General features: G+C 35.3%; 1 protein-coding gene across 1 annotated transcript in view; it reads right to left on the reverse strand.

Annotated features, from left to right (window-relative positions):
• Nucleotides 1–17,050, reverse strand: part of LOC149554664 (squalene synthase 1-like) — a 171,697-nt gene that overhangs the window by 12,399 nt on the left and 142,248 nt on the right. The window contains exons 7-10 of the mRNA XM_089828724.1: nt 13,975–14,118; nt 13,764–13,868; nt 12,837–12,983; nt 9,729–9,804 (exon numbers count right to left, since the gene is read on the reverse strand). Of these exons, the coding sequence (XP_089684850.1) occupies nt 9,729–9,804; nt 12,837–12,983; nt 13,764–13,868; nt 13,975–14,118 (472 nt within the window). The remainder of the gene's footprint in view (nt 1–9,728; nt 9,805–12,836; nt 12,984–13,763; nt 13,869–13,974; nt 14,119–17,050) is intronic.

Below are 17,050 nucleotides of genomic sequence, written 5' to 3' on the forward strand. Positions count from 1 at the left end.
GGACCTTTTTTTCGGATCTACTTTTTTGGAGCTGCTTTTTCGGACTGCTTCCAAAAACTCAAACCCTCAGGTAGTCTAAGTATACAAATTAAGCTCAACTTGAAATGGTTGAATACCACTTCCAAAGTGCAACCCTTCAGAAGGTCTTTCGCTTCCTCAGTTATGCAATTTCTTGAGAGGTATCGTACTCAAGGATTATGCTGAATATTTGCAGACTATCAAGCTCCACAAATGCTCATAGAAGATGTAGTTGAGTTACCAAATTCCGTCTGTCCAAATGAGAGGCCAAGCCCTCCATTTATTTACTTTTCTAAGAAGTTATAAGAACTTCTAGAAACATCCTTTTCTAAGAAGTTACTAAGAACTTCTAGAAACATCCATTATAAAATCCCATTATAATGCACTTTTTTTTAATAATAAATAACTTTGTAAAATAAATATGCAACTCAACTTAGAATTATAACATGTAGGCCCAATATAAGAAGTAATGATAAAATATAAATAATATCTCCAAGAGCATAATAAACCATCCAATCACCAAATAAACGCCAAAATGACTCTCTCATCACAACCACCCATCTACAAGAGTCCGTGATTGATTGATCTGGCATGCAAAATGATGTCAGCCAAAATGGGACATTACATTAGGATTGCAAATAACACAAACAAAAGATGGTATCTTTATATCTCAAACTAAGTACCTTAAGGAATTATTAGTAAGATTTGGTATGGAGAATTTCAAGCCAATTTGGAACATCTATGGTTACAAGGTGTGATTGACTAACAATGATGATTCCCCTAGTACTATTTAGACAAGATATAGATCTATGATTGGTTTAGAGTATTTGACTCATACTAGACCTGACATAGCTAGTGTAGTTGGTATGGTGAGAAGGTATCAGACAGTACCTAAGGAATCACATCTAGCAGCAGTAAAAAGAATATTCAAATATGTGAAGGTAACTCTAGAGTTTGGCCTATGGTATGATAGATCAAATAACTTCACACTATATGCCTATATTGATGCTAATTGAGTAGGAGACGTTGATGACAGAAAACGTACAAGTGGATGAGTATTTTCCCTTAGAGAAAGGCTAGTCTCGTTGTTAAGAAAGAAACAAGATTGCATATCGCAATCTATGATAAAAGCAGAATATGTAGCAGCAGCAAACAACTGTAATCAATTAATGTGGATGAAACAGATGTTGAAGGAGATTGGTATAACATTCTCTGAACCTATCATTATGCATTGTGATAATACAAGTACAATTAATATGTCGAGGAATCCAGAAAGACTAAGAACATTGTCATTTAGTATCACTTTTTGAGAGAGAAAGTCACTGAGAAGGAAATCAGATTGGAATATGTGAGAAAAAAAGAGAAAGTAGTAGATATATTCACTAAACCTTTGGTTGAGGAAACCTTTAAGTACCTCAGAGGTATACTTGGGGTAATGGGCCCACTTGTGAAGAGTAATTGATGCAGATGTGCATGAATCCAGTGTATTTAGAGAATATTTATTCATCTAGACATGATGCTTGGTACTGCTCCTTAGGGAGAGTGGTCACATGGTGCAAAGCTTATCTTAGAGCTTCTACATGATAATTTTTGAACAACAAAATTTGTTGGCACTTGACATTTTTTGGTTGCAAATTAGTTTGATCCAATGCAGACACTTTGATAAGATCATCATCAAAGGGGGAGAGAATTTCAGAAATTGCAAGAGAATCTTAATATTTGGCATATCAGCACCTTTTCCATTGATGTCAAAAGGGGAGAAGATAAGTGAAAAACATTCCATCAAGGAAGGTATCTGCAAGAAAGTATTAGAGGTAATCAAAGAAGGTATATGCAGAGGAAGTTTAAATTTTGCAGACTATATATGTTGAAGATATTCAGAAATTTATATTTTGTTGTTTACTTTTGGATTGATGGTTTTTCATCATATCTTGCCATCAATGCAAAAGGGTGAGATGAGTTGCAAAGATATTCTATTGACAACATGTTTTGTCAATGATGACAACATATGTTCTTATGTTCATGACAAATACAGGTTCTATATATCGCAGGATATTTATCAAATCAATGAGAATAGTGGTTGACGAATTAAGATATGCGAGCTTACATGTGTAGTGGAATGAGTAGATATCATGTCTATGTTTTCTATGCTTTATGTGATGATTTGGTTAAATTACAAATTGTTTGGTGAAGACTAGTAGCAAACCAGTGTACAGGAAATAACAATAGCCATAGTTGCAGGTAATTTGGCTATATCTTATTGGCGAATAGGAATTAACTTTGGCGAGCTTGGAAAATCATATAAGGCTTGTTTGTGTGCGCATGTTCAAAAGTGAGAAGTATTTGGATTATTTTGGAAAGGTCACTAGTGTGTAACGTGCAATACATTTTACTAGCAACCGACTATGTTATGCAAACATGTAGTCTTTCATTAGGAGATGTGATATTACTATTGTAACGTGTGGGAAACTTAATGTAATGGTTATTTTGATGCTTATTAAGGCATGTATGCCTTAGCATGGTCCTATGTAATTAATTGTACATTGGGGAAGCTCTAACAGACTAGCCTAATTAATATTTTGTAAAAGGTATAAAGGAAAGATGTTTCCCTTGCTTGAGATGTATGCTTTCATATGTATGAATGTTGTATGATGCAAACCTTTATGCAGGATTATCAGAGGAGAACATTGATAATGTTGGTTGATTGAAGTGGACTTCATAGGAACTATTTTGGCAAGTTACAGATCAGTCAGTTCATACTTATTGGATATGTCATCCTGAAAGTATTGTCTTTCACTTTTGTTGGAGCATTCAAATAGTTGGTCTACATGTTTTTCAACCTTTAACAGGGTTGGAACCTTCTAGCAAGGGTTCAAGGTCTTCTAAAAGGGATATGTCCTTTAACAAGGACTGTTGTACTAATTTAACTGTATTGCACTCCTAACAGGGTCACATCCTTTCACAAGGACCTTATATATTAGTACACTATCTTGTGGGTACCATCCCCATTGGGGTTTTCCCTCTGATCAAGGGTTCCCTAGTCAACAAATATTTATGTTATGGTGTATGAATTCTTACTATTGTCAATCATTGTTATAATTGTTGGAGATTAGATTTATAAGTTTGGATTTAATTATATTGAATTATATATATATATATATATAGCGCTGTGGAGATGTAGGAAATATATAGAAGATAGAAGGAGGTTGTGTGTAGAAGTAGAAGTCAGCAGTTAGAAAGAAGAAAATAAAAGGAGAATAAAAAGAAAATATATATTCAGATATTTAAATCTGATATATATATATATATATATATAAAGCCATAAGGAACAGAAGTAAAGGAACAGTTCACTGACTTCAAAGGAAAAGCTTCATAGTTTCCATAATCAGTTGTAAGAGCAACACACAAGAAAGGTAGAAGATCAGTTTTTATCAGAAGTGAGGGGGTTGGTGCTTCCAATGGGTTGGAGTTTGTGGAGTGTGGGAGTTGTAGCTTCCAGCAGGTTGGTGCTCATAAAAATCGAGGTTGGAGTCTACAAAATATTCTAAAAGATCAATGTTATATAGAGGTAATTAATTTGCCATGGTTTTCTCCCACATTGAGTTTCCACATAAATCATTGTGTCATTATGTTCATGTGTGTAATTGTTTATTCCAGTAGTTGAAGTTATTGTTTTGATTAAAGTTTTAAATTGGAAAAGTTATTATATTGATTCACACCCCCCCCCCCCACATCAGTATAATCGTGTGCTCTTCAGTTGGTATCAAAGTCAATTCCTTCTATAAAGCCTAACTGCTTGAAGGTAGATTTTGTGAGCACACATGGTAAAAAGGAAAGGAAATACGAAGAATAATAATAACAATGCACGAATGCGAGAATTGAACTGATCGATAGTGAACTATCTGAAAATGGAGCTGATTCTATATGTTGCAATGATTGTATTGAGATTATTGAAACAAATGCATGGGATAATTCAGAGGTGAATATATATGATGAGGTGGCACTTGGAATATATATGACAGCAGAAAATGATGATATGACAAATCGAGATGCCCTTGGGAATGATGGAATAGAGATGATAAAAGAAGATTCAAAAGAAGTCTTGGATGATGGAAAGTCCGAATATGGATCCGAAGATGAAGAAGATGCCTACAATGAGAAAGAGGATGTTGACATCATGGAAGAACTTCATTATACCTAGAACTCATTATGTCTAAAGAAAAATAGAAACCTCAAGAAGCAGAATACAAAACAAAAATAAAATATACAAGCATTATATAAAGCCCAGAAGGAATCAAGCAAAGTAATTGAGAATTCAAAAGAATAATTGGAAGATGCCAAACGATTGCAGGATGGTATAATGAGGAAGTTAAATTCAAAAGAAGCGGATTATGCCAAATTAGAAGAACTCACCATGTTGAAAAGTGATTTAGAGAAAACCATTCTCAAATCGAATACTAATCTTAAGTTTGAAAAGAGTTCTGAAATTCTGACTAATATCATTGATAGCCAAAGGCCATCTTCTAGCAAGACAGGGGTAGGATATGAAAGAAGTTCAAAGAATCATGACTGTACATTCAAAGGCTTCATCAAAGAAGGAAGAAGTATGGAAGATTTATCAATGAAAGAGGAAGAATTTGAAAGATATGTTCAAGTGTCGATAAATCCTATTGGAATCATAGATAGAAAGAAGCATCAAAAAACAAGCACACCTTAAAAGGATAAGGATAGAATAACTTTTACATCCAAACTTTGACATGACTTCTATGGATATTGCCACTCATGTAATTATTTTGCTCACAAAGTGAGAGAATGCAGAATGCAAAATGGATGGAGAAACATAAATCAGCATAGGTGCTTATCACAGCATTGCAAATATGGGTTCACAGAATCACATGAAGAATTCAAGAGAAAATATATGAAGAAAAAGGAAAAAGGGTCTATCTTTGTATGCAGGAAGAAACTTGAAAATAGAAAAGAAAATAATGAAACCTCGAGGACTTCAATGCAAAATTATCAAAAGGAAAGAACTTCAAAAGTTTGGAGAAAGAAGATAAATAAAGGAGAAGAGAAAATCATTGCAAGTGCAACTTGCAATTCATACACATCCTAGTTTGAGAGGAGATGCATGAACTCAAGGGGAGATACATATGAGATTATGCATTGGACCCTTGGAGAAAAGAGTGAGATGGTTCAAAAGTGAGATGATGATTGGGTTGATGTCAAAGTTTGAGAGAAGAACACACATAGAAGGAAATGCACTAGAGCATGTAAGAATATATAAGAATGAATGGTGAGTAAGAATTGAAAGTGAAGTGGAAATGTGAGAAGAGTAAATTGGAAGGATATTTTATATATATAGATATAAATCAGGATTATGGTGTAAAAGAGAGAGACAAATAAAAGAGGACTATGTAAGCAATGATAAAAGACTATATATATATAGTGCAGTGGAGATGTAGGAAATATATAGAAGATAGAAGGCGGTTGTGTGAGGAAGTAGAAGTCAACAGTTAGAACGAAGAAAATAAAAGGAGAATAAAAAGATAATATATATGCAGATATTTAAATCTGATATAAATAAAAAGTGTAATTAAAGGATTTTATATATGCAGATTATTATCTGATATATAAATATACCTATAAAGTTATAAGGAAGAGAAGTAAAGAACAATTCACTGACTTCGAAGGAGAAGCTTCATAGTTTCCATTATCAATTGTAAGAGCAACACAAGACAAAGGTGGAAGATCAGTTTTTATCAGAAGTGATGGGGTTGGTGCTTCTAGTAAGACGGTGCCTGCGAAGTCAGGGGGTTGGTGCTTCCAGTGGGTTGGAGCCTGCGAAGTGTGGGAGTTGCAGCTTCCAACGGGTTGGTGCTCGTAAAAATCGAGGTTGGATCCTCTTGTAGGTTGGAGCCTACAAAATATTGTAAAAGATCAAAGTTATATAAAATATTGTAAAAGATCAAAGTTACATAAAAGCAATTCATTTGTTGTGGTTTTCTCTCACATTGGGTTTCCATGTAAATCAATGTGTCATTGTGTTTGTGTGTAATTACTAATTTCAGAATTTGAAGTTATTATTTGGATTAAGTTTTAAATCGGCTAGGTTGTTATTATACTAAATGATTGGTTTTCTTTTATTTTGTATTTTCTACTCATTAAAATCTCTACTAATTCTAGGTCTTATTTTTTAATTTTCTAACCTAGTAAACATAATTTCCTTCATTCTTCATAAAAGGGAGCTCCCCTATCCAATTTGAAGGGAGGTTTATGCTCAAAAGCTACTCAATATGATCTCCCACTATAAGGTGTAAATTAAAACACAAATGACATTGAGAATAGTTTTTTCTTATTAGGGAATTTTCAACCACATATTAAACATAACACGACATCACAATTTCACGACCCAACTAAGTTGATCTCTTCAACCAGGTTGTTTGCATGAGTTTCCTCCCTTCTTGGTCACACCACATCATTCATCTTCCTTACAAGGCGGGTCCTACTTCAAATGTCGATCATTACAAGACTATCATGGTAGGGCATATCTTCAAGTTGTACACCCAACTATTCATATTCTTCTTTTGAGGGAGTTGGAGCACCCTCATGTCTATGATCACATTTTGACTGTCTAGGGCATTATTGAGGTGGAGAGACATCACCCCTTAAAAGTGTATTGTCGCTTTGCGGACTTCCCCTTGGACGGTCCTCTTTTAGAGACTTCGGAACATTAGCATTTCCGAGATTGTTCCAGCTACTATCATGAGACTACCCAATGGTTTTGGGTCGTCTTAAGACCCCTTTCTGGTTTTTAGACTTTATTAGGACTACTATGAGGGTAAAACAAGGTTGCCCCCTTTTACCTACCCTCTTTGGGATATACATTTACGAACTTAGCGGTATCTTTAGGACCTTATTCTTCCCCGAGATGGTTGTCTTCTTCACCATGTTTTGATCTCTATTCTGCTCTTTGCAAATGATGTCATTCTTTTAGCTTCCTTCCCTGAGGGTTTACAATGTTAGCTGGACAATCTAGCATCTTTTGTGAGTTACGACACTTGACGGTTAATTTGGGGAAGACAAAGGTGATGGTCTTCAATACACTTAGGATTTCTTACCTTCATTTCTTCTTCAGAGGTTTGGAGATGGAGATCTCTTCCTCTTAGACATATCTTGTGGTCAAGTTTCCTGATGCCCCTTTACCGTGAAACTTGCCCTTCAACTGTAGATCAATATGCACTCCTTGAGAAACAATGCTTCCAAAACCGTTTTCGGGACACTCTGTCCAAGTGACCCTCATGGATACACTTATTAGCCCTACTATCCTTTATGGTTTGATTGTGTAGTGTCTTTACTGGATTCTATTTGGGCTTCTATCAAGAGGGTTCAGATTCCCCTCCTTTGGTGTATTATCCGATGCAAGCAATCCATTCCAAACAAGCCCTTTAGGGTCATCAAAGATACCCATATCAGGCCTATTACTCTTAAAACTACTTCTACTTTTCTCTCTGGCAACCGCGTCGTTGGTATGTTGATACTTCTTCCCTTCAAGGCTCCATTGGGATTAAGATGGATTGCCACTCCCTTTTTAGTACTCGCTTGATGCACCCCTTGCTCTTCTTCCTCCCCACCAAGAGCTGAATAGGTACATCAAAGAAGACATTTACAAGCAGTTCATTCACACTATTTACTAGAGGTGCATTGCCTTGTATTTTCACGAAGCCCATGGGCTTTGAGATCACACACTCTAGCATTGTCGCCCCACGACACATCTGCCTTGTCAACTTCTCACTTTTTTCTTTCATATGGATTCATTTAGCGTGCAGAACCAAGCAGCCATTTGGCAGCACTCCTCTTTCCAGATCTGTGAGGCCCAGGATTGTGTCCTGTAAGCTGCTACCATCCTCTCCCAGGATCACTTCAAGGTGGCACAATGTTCAAACTGGCCCTATTGGTTACCTTTTGGTTCAGCAGTTTTTCACGGCCATTTCGAACCCTTAGTGGTTTTTGGTTTTTGCAGGATTCACTCTTTCCTTTTCTGCTCTATCTTCTTTTGTTTGTCTTGTTTCTTTTTGGACACCTTTTGGTGTCCTTGCTGCAACCCGCCCCCCCTCTTCTTGTATTTGGCAGTCCCTTTGACCCTTTGTGGTCTTTAGTTGGACATTAATTAATTTATTGTATCTATAATTTCCTCTAGTTAAAAAAATTATGCTTTGTCATTGCATCAAAATCATTTCCTTTACAAAAACCCAAAATAGATGTGATGATCACAGGCAGATGATGTTGACACACTGCAGCACTCCCTCATATGGAAGTAGAACAAAGCAATTCAGCTTAAATATATAACTTTTTTCAAATTCAGATCAGATTCACAGTAGTTTTTGTGAATACAATCACACCATTGCATCCCCCTGTTGCTAGTGTATATTACATCTCAGTGTAATCAGGAATTTCATTTTGGATTTTCCACACTGCAATCACCTTTACATAGTCTCCTAGTTGATGACTTTTTACTGAAGAAAGAATAAACAGAACACTATAGAACTTAGAAAGAGAACAAAAATAAATGCTTCATTTATAAAAGTTCAGGTCTACACATACGTAATACTGTCAACAATCTCAAAAAACAAACTGGGAAAATATCCATCAGCAGAACCCCACCCACACATAATGGCCTTTGATTGGAGCCACCTACTGGTATTGGTATTGTGACTGGTCCAACTAATGGTTGGCACTGATATTACCACCTGCCAATATGGATGGTGTGGCCAGCGACCATTAATTGCAAATGAACCCCTTGTTATTGGAACAATGTGCAAAGGTTGGAAAGCTCTGGCTACATTAAGTGATAGACCTGTAGATTAGTTCCCTATGTCACCTAGAGACCTACCGGCCTACCTGTGCTGTTTAATTATTCCCAACAAAGTAAATACCAAATGGGTGAATCAGGGGGGCAGCCTTGTCCACTCAAATATTGTCGGATGACAGGTAGCATGCTTGTACTTTAAAATAAATGCGAAAAGACCACTAGGCAGTCTGGTAGAGCTCAGTTTCACAATAAGCTAACAGAAAATTTGTCTCAAATGTAGTACATTTGTATTTCAATTTTCAAATGCGCTAGTTACCATTTTGACTTTGAACTCCCAGTGGATGGTTTCAACTCTCTAAGCCACTACCAATTCACTAGTCATTTGCCACCATTTTTGCCATCCTTCAATCCAATTTGAATGATGATACTGCTTGCACAAAAAAAACTTCGCTGAAAATTTTTGAATCAAATATCAGACAAGTCAGAACAAACCCTTTCATCATCCATAAGATTTAGGTTGAACAATTTTGATTGTTTGACACTCTTCAAATTATTAGATTTGTACAATTTCTAGCTAAACAAATGCAATAGATACTTTGAAGTTTATTCCTTTACCACTTCACTTAACAAGTTGAATTTACTGTTAAAATAATCAAAATTTGTTTTTCATCCAGTTATTTTCATGACACAACCAAGCAACCAATAATAAATTAATCAAACATTTAATTTACAAAATTATAGATTTTAAGGAGGATTTATAAATTGCAATCTGTCATATCATGATGAAAATTACAAAGACTAACAGGAAAGTTCATCATTAATCGTACGCTAAACTACAACTACAGATTTTTATGTTTCTATAAAAAAAAAACAGTTGCAAAGAAATTTTTAAATTACTGACCTCGCCGGATCTTCACAACTCCTTTGAATACCTGTAAATTGTTATAACAAATTTCTAATGTTCCCAGAGCCATGATCTGCAAAAATAAAAGACACCCTTAACAGCCACAAACATTCTTTCCCTCCAAAGCTTTTCCATACAGCATAATTATGCCACAAATTACAAGCTACATGCAATTCATATGGAAAGAACAACTTTCTGAAAAAGGCTTTAACCTTGTAATTGGTCTACAAAATAGTGCTAGCTATTTATTCTTTATTCTATTTCTTATCTGCTCTCTGAATCAACCACCACATTTTGGTTTATCAACAGTGATGAACCAGTACAAAAGGAGGAACTTCTATTAGCACTCAAAGGTAGATAAGAGGAAGCCAAAAGTACCAGTTTCAGTTTAAGTACTAGGGTGAGAAGACAAATTGTTTAACATTAGAGTTTTATATCACTAATTTTTTAATTAAGGGCAAAAGAAGTGTTTGGCATGAATCCACTCAAAATATTCAAGATAAGATTTCAAGATATTTGTATCGGCACAGATCAGAGGTTTAAAGCAAAATGATATAAGCATATTATTAAACAAACTAGGACATGGAAAAGACAAACTGTTCCAACAATGTAAATAAACATCCAGAGATGAAAAGTACACATGAACTCATGCCTGTACTATACAAGTGGCTGACATTGAAGTACTTATTTATTATTTTATTAATAAATGTGAGTGCAAACCATAAAACAAAACTTAAATGGTTGCAACCATAATAATAAGCTATAAAGTCCAGTTAATTGAGTTGGATATAATGAATAAATTAGGACATTGCCAAGAAAAAGACTTGTAATGTCCCATTCCTAACCTGTTCAGTTGGGGACTGTTAGCCTATTCAGTTGGGTGGGCTGTTAGCCTGTTCAGTTGACTTCCTGTAGGCTAATGAGTGTGGGTTAGGGAACTTTGAAGGATGTTGATCCAATGGGATGGCAATATCAGATGATTATTTAGGTTTTGACAGTTATGATGAGCGAAATGCTGCTTTCTAGAGTGATTTCGGATGAGCATTCCAATACTCACTATTTTTAGTAAGTCAGTTTTAGACACCAATTGAACCACTTGTCAACATTTCTATTTTTTAGACATGTCAGTGAGAGCTATAGATATCATTGGCTCAATATTTGGTTTAGTCTACCAATTTTATTTCAAACAACAATAACTTAATATTTATGAAGTTAAATTAAATATTTAACTTTATCATTGTTTAGTATATTTAATATTAAAAAGTATTTGGACGCTAGATTAAAATTCAAAGTAAATCTTTATTTACAGAGGGCCTTTTGGAAATTTTAAATGTATTAGAATATTCTATATTTTTAGTTTTCCTTTTAGCATGCTATTCGTAGCATTTCTTAGTTGATCTATTAATGGTCATCTTAGTTTATCATTATTTTTAGCACTTCAGTCTTGTAATCTTTATTTAAGGAGCTTTGGTCTCCTCAGTTAAATACAATGGATTACATCAAATATCTGAACATGGTATCCGTGCTAGTCAGGGTCTGACTCCCTCATGGGATTTTTTTTTCTTGAACAAAATTTAAGGGATTTTTTTAAAAAAGTTTCAGAGGTTTTTTGTTGGTTTCTCTGTGCCATTTTGATCGTGGTCTACTACACACACAATTAGAGTTTACTGTGATTTTGTGGGTGCAACTAGAGTTTTAGAGAAATATTTTTCTTGACACAAATTTGGTTGTGTTAAACCCGTCTAGCGAATTTGCATTTTTCACAACCATTTTACAGATATGCGCATCTTTTCTGATCAACCGTGATCTTTGTACAAAACCGCCAAGAAACCCTCCAGTTTGGGTTATTCACCACCATGGAAGATGTTGCCTGTAAAACAATCCGAACTATAGATTATAACATATCAGATTTAGAGGTTAATTGAGGAGATTTTTTATATTGTTTGTAATCTTTGTTGAGAATTTGAGGAGGCTGTACCATTCATATTGTTGGCTAGACAACCCAGAGAGTGGCATGACCTTTGAGGAAGCTGGTGTCTAGGGATTAAGAAGGGTCTCATTGCTGTTTTCAGGTCAGATCTTGAACTATCATTCTTATTCATTTTGTGGCTTTTGGAGAAGCTATTGAAGAGTGCCATCCAAACTACAACTGCCAGTTTGCTGATTTTTTATACCAGTTCAATCTAATTCATTGCAACATTTTCTAAGTATGATTCAAATATATTTGTGATTCTATTTAGAGATGTAGGTTGTTCAATCCTTTGAAAGAATTTGTATTTTCAGATCTGAAATAGAATCTGGAATATTTCAGCTTGTGGGGTTCCGAAATATTGCAACTTTCTGAGATGCTTAATTGCTGTGAGTATTCATATTATCTGCACCATATATTATTCTATCAATAAATTGCAAACACAATTCAAGATATGACAAAGGCAAAACAGGGCTGAATATTAGATTCTCAGAGCTACAGAGGGTGGGACAATATTCTTTATAGCTGATTAAGGAGATCTACAAAGGTTTGGTTTGTTAGCTAATTTCATTGAGGCTGGCCGTACCTTAACATACTTAGCCATACCTTGCTAGGGAGAGACATGAGATGACTAGAGCTATTCGGCTAGGGTTTTGGTGTATGCTTCAACAATTTGAGGGTGCCTAGAATGGAAACTACATTGTTATAATCTGCTTTATTATTCTTGAAGTTTTTTGAACTTTTGCATTTAATGCTATTTAATGATTTGGGTTGCTCTTACTTTGGGAAAAAGTGTACTGTCAGATTAGATTTTATGTTTTTGGAATTTTCAGCTTCATTCTGAGTTGTCAATTTGCTCTAAGTACTTTATTATCTACACTTTATTTGTCATCTCAAAACCATTGCAAACACATAACAAACAAACCAAATACAAAGGTAAATCAAGGCAGCACATCACAAGTCTCTAGTTCAAGATTAGATAAGACCATAGCCACAAATAATTTACGATAGAAATGTGACGTCCAAATAAGTTATATAACTTAATCTAAGGCCAAACTCACTCATAAAAAAAGAGTTCAACAATATATAAATTGATCCCAACAAATAGCAATAAAGCAACAATAATTCAAACATACCTGTGGGATAGCACAAAATCGGAAAATGGCTGGATCATGTAACGCTGCCATGTACTTAAGGCAGTCAGTAGCATGCTTTAATGCATTTGTTATCATTTCATTGAGGCATTGAACAGATTCCTTTGACCGCTCCTCCTCTTTCAAATCCTAAAAACATTAATCTATCAAATAATAAAGCACGTAGAAAAAACAAGTACAAAGCTAAATATTACACCAGCAGTTCAGAAAGTGCAAGAATGAATCAAGCATGTCAGACAAACTTTCATGTAACATATGCATAAGAAATTGAATGCTTAGATTGTGTTAGTCCAACCATAATATGATACAGATATGAACAAAGACACTTTTTATTCCCATGATAAGATAGTGTTATATTCCCTTAGGACTCGAGTAAACTTTCTTCACGAGATAAGTTGCATGTATGATAAGAAAAACATAAATGAGTCAGCAAGAAGAAAAAAATGGAATACAGAGGGATTCAGGTATAATAGGGTAACATTTTATAATTGGAACTATATAATAACGTTAGACGTACAAACACGCCCTCTAATCTGTGAAAACCAATCAGTTCTGGAACTGATCACAAGCTAAGAACATAAAAATTCACCTGATTGGCAGGAGGCAGTGATGCTATCAACATTAGTGTGCCTAATTACAGGTTGGTACAACATTTCTCCTAACCAATAATAATTCTATCCCAGCATACATTTTCATCATTCTGATGTCAGAAAAGTCTACTACGGATTAAGTTGAACAAAACAAGACATAAGTCAGCAGCACAAAATGCTAATCATAAGGATTCAAAAGTGTAAAACAGACATCAAATTTATGCTGGCATTACCATAAATTAAAAGAAGCAATAAGTTTAAGTCCTGGTTAGCCAAAACCCAAAACATCTCTAGAGTAATCAGCATGCTGCAAGTTTACCTCAAGATTGAGGGCGTACTTTTCCCATATATCACGTGGCCAAAACATACGTGATTTTGGTATTTCATTTATGTCTTCCAAGTAATCTCTAATAATGTTGGTTTTCTGAGCACAACATATGAAATGCATGTTAATGTAACCTATGGCAGCTTAAAGTACCATATATTACACCAAGAAGAAAGAAATAAAACTATCAAATTACGAACTCCACCTGAAGAAACAATCCCATTGAATTTGACAAGAAATCTGGAGGCAAGTCCTCAAGACAAGCTGCATGAAAGAGTCGAGACAATCCCAAACCAACTAATCCTGCAACATAATGGCAGTATTCATCATAGTCCTCAACTGATTCTACCTGCAAACCAAGCAAAGCAAAACTTAGCATGCAAACAAACAGAAAATATTAATTGCATAAAATTAATAGTACTGAACATAGTTTGCAAACTCTCTGAGTACTCTCTGGGTTGCTGAAAACCTTTTTTTTTTTCTGGGTGAGTTTTCACAAGTTCAACTCGCAATTTTATAGACACAAAAACCATGGGTAAAAATGCCAATGCAGGTATAATGTTGGTTAAAATTTGTTTTTCAAATGTCATTTTTGCTATGAAAACATGCATTTTTTCTTTCTTTTTAATTTAATGTATTTGACATTTTGTAATTGAATTTAATAAAAAGAAATATGTTTCGTAAAGAGGTTTTAGTTTTAAGTAGTTTTCCGAGTTTCTGTCGAGTATTGGAGGAGTTTAAGCTGAATTGAAAACTTTGGGCATGCCAAGTACTCTCAGAGTCTGATTTTGCAAACTATGGTATCCAATATCAAAGTCCCTCTATCCCATTTGCTGATCTAACTTTAAATTTCATCTCAATGAATTCAAGGAAAGAACAGAATAGATGCAAATGTTACTCTATTTTCAAGATCACTGAAAAGAGGTCATGCTTAATTTTACTAGCTAGCAAGCACCCTTGAAAAGGCTTAGTTGATAAATCATTTCAAATCTCAATTATACAATGTAATATAAAAGATTGGCTGTGTGAACTTGATTTCTTTGATATTTGAGTTACTAGATTCGAGAACTTGTGAGTACTAATGTACTATCCTATTGTGAGGTTTTCACGCCATCATCCCATTACAAGTAGGGGGGCCCTTTTTGGCTTTAGCAATAGTTGTGGTCTTAGGTTGTTGTGGTCTTAGGTTTTCTTGGTGGTAATTTTCAAGTTTCCAAGTTTAAGACATGAATTTCAGCAACTTTGGCTTGTTGGGGAAGTCAAATCAATCAAGGGTATGAGTGGATGTAATGTCCCCTTTTTTCTAGAACATAATAATTCTATGTGCTGACTCACTTCGCACAGGTTTCAAGGGCAGAAGGGTTCTTTACAGGGTTCAGTTCAAGGTTTGGCCTAGGCATCTCCAGTTTCAAACCCATCAGAGCAGTTTTGGCAAGTTGTCCAGATACTTACTATTTTTAGTAAGTAAACAGAGCACAGTATTTTCGGTACCTTAGCGTTGCTTTGGAAGCATCTCACGGAGAGCTTTCCAACGAGCTATTGCATGTGATTATCTGAGTTCATTTAGTGAGTTATTTTAATGCCTAATGATTATATGGTTTCCTAACTAAGTGACTATTAAAGTCATTTAACTTGTCACTTTATTTTAAAAAGTTACTATGTTTACTTAAGTGACTGAAGGACAAAAAAGGTGCTTTATCCCATATTGCTTAAAAGAGCGTGCATCACATTGGGAAAAGTAATAAAGGTACAACAAACTCCACATGGGATCATACATGAAGATTATAATATTGAAGACAAATATTAATCTGGGAGCTGGAAATAGTTGTTGGTTATTTCTTCTAAGATGCAAACCCTTGAAGAAGCATTTGAAGGTTGGACGCAAACCTAGCCTTCTTACAGGTTTAATCTACATTTTCCAATCTGACTGTAAATTTTGTTTATAAGATTGGTTCATTTGGATAGTTGCATGTTATTGTATTGTTGTTGTATAATATAGTAATATTAGTTGGTACCATTAGTGATTAATTACTGGTTTATGTATGTATTTCTGAATATTGGAGGAATTAAACAAACTTTCCTGAGTTTTCTTTTATGCAAATCTGCTGGTTACAAAATGGATTAAAGTCCTAGAATTTATATCAAATGTTGGTTTTCTTTTCAATTTTGAATCTGCAAGTTCGTATCAAGGGTTTTTAGTATAATATCTGGAAAGGAATATTACAGTGGTATCAGAGCTGATTTTCCTGCCAACCTATGAAATTATATCAGCAAATAAAGTACAGAAGTGTGAAACTCAAAGGCAAAGGAGAACAGGAGGTTAAAATCAATCAGCATATGACAAGTATCTACAAATTTCATTGTTAATTGAACGGAAAATATTCTACAACTACGGATTCAGTGATTTTGAAGGGTGTACGGCCAATTAGCAGTAGTGATAGTTATGCATTAACAATGGGACATCAGTCTGTGAAAAGTTGGACATGGTTTTGGACAACGTGAGTTATCTATCTGCAGCTACATAAATCATAACTACCATTGCAATAACCATCAATAAGTACGTGGATTGGGCGGCAGCTGAGTTGTCAATGTGAGCATCCGGTTACGAGAATGGAATGAACTCTGCAAGGTTGTGAAAAGTAGATGGAGTTCAATCTGATTCATGGAAGACCTGAAAAGACAACAACTATGAAAGCAGAATCGAGATGGTTGAAGGTGCCTGGCTTATTGGAGTGACTGATGAAGTTCGCATGTGCGGGAAAAGTGGAATTAAACAGCCCATTTTGGTTGACACTAAAACTTGTGGTCAAGCTTCATTGCCTTTTGAACCTCAAAAACAAAATGGAAGGCTTCAGTTGATGTGCTACAAGTTTCTTTGGGACAATATTGTAACAGATGATTTTCCAAGAAGTGCTTTTTTCCAATATTTTGGGTTGCGTCCAAAGCGGATTTTATCAAAGGATATAAGGAAACAACGAGTTGTGGATACATCTCAGCACAGGCAAAGAACGTTGAGGACCACTTTGTAACTGCAGGAACTTTCGGCCTTGAGCAATCGCAAGAGGTAATCCGTCGCTACATAGGGGCATTCGAGTTGTAGACTAGCCACGGTTCGGCTCTATCATTACCGTTCACGGGAGCCGGTTACCTTACAAGCAAGTGACAGCCGGGTTGTCTGCAGGGAGAAGACATGGGAAGGCTCAACTTTGACGTCGGGTTCTCTTCTTAAAGCCGTAACCAAGCTCGGAAGTTACACTCACCGTATACAAGGTTGAGTAGGC

This window comes from Cupressus sempervirens, chromosome 5, assembly GCF_028749045.1.
Source record: "Cupressus sempervirens isolate cs-2001-9-10 chromosome 5, ASM2874904v1, whole genome shotgun sequence".
In the NCBI taxonomy this organism is placed as follows: Eukaryota; Viridiplantae; Streptophyta; class Pinopsida; order Cupressales; family Cupressaceae; genus Cupressus; species Cupressus sempervirens.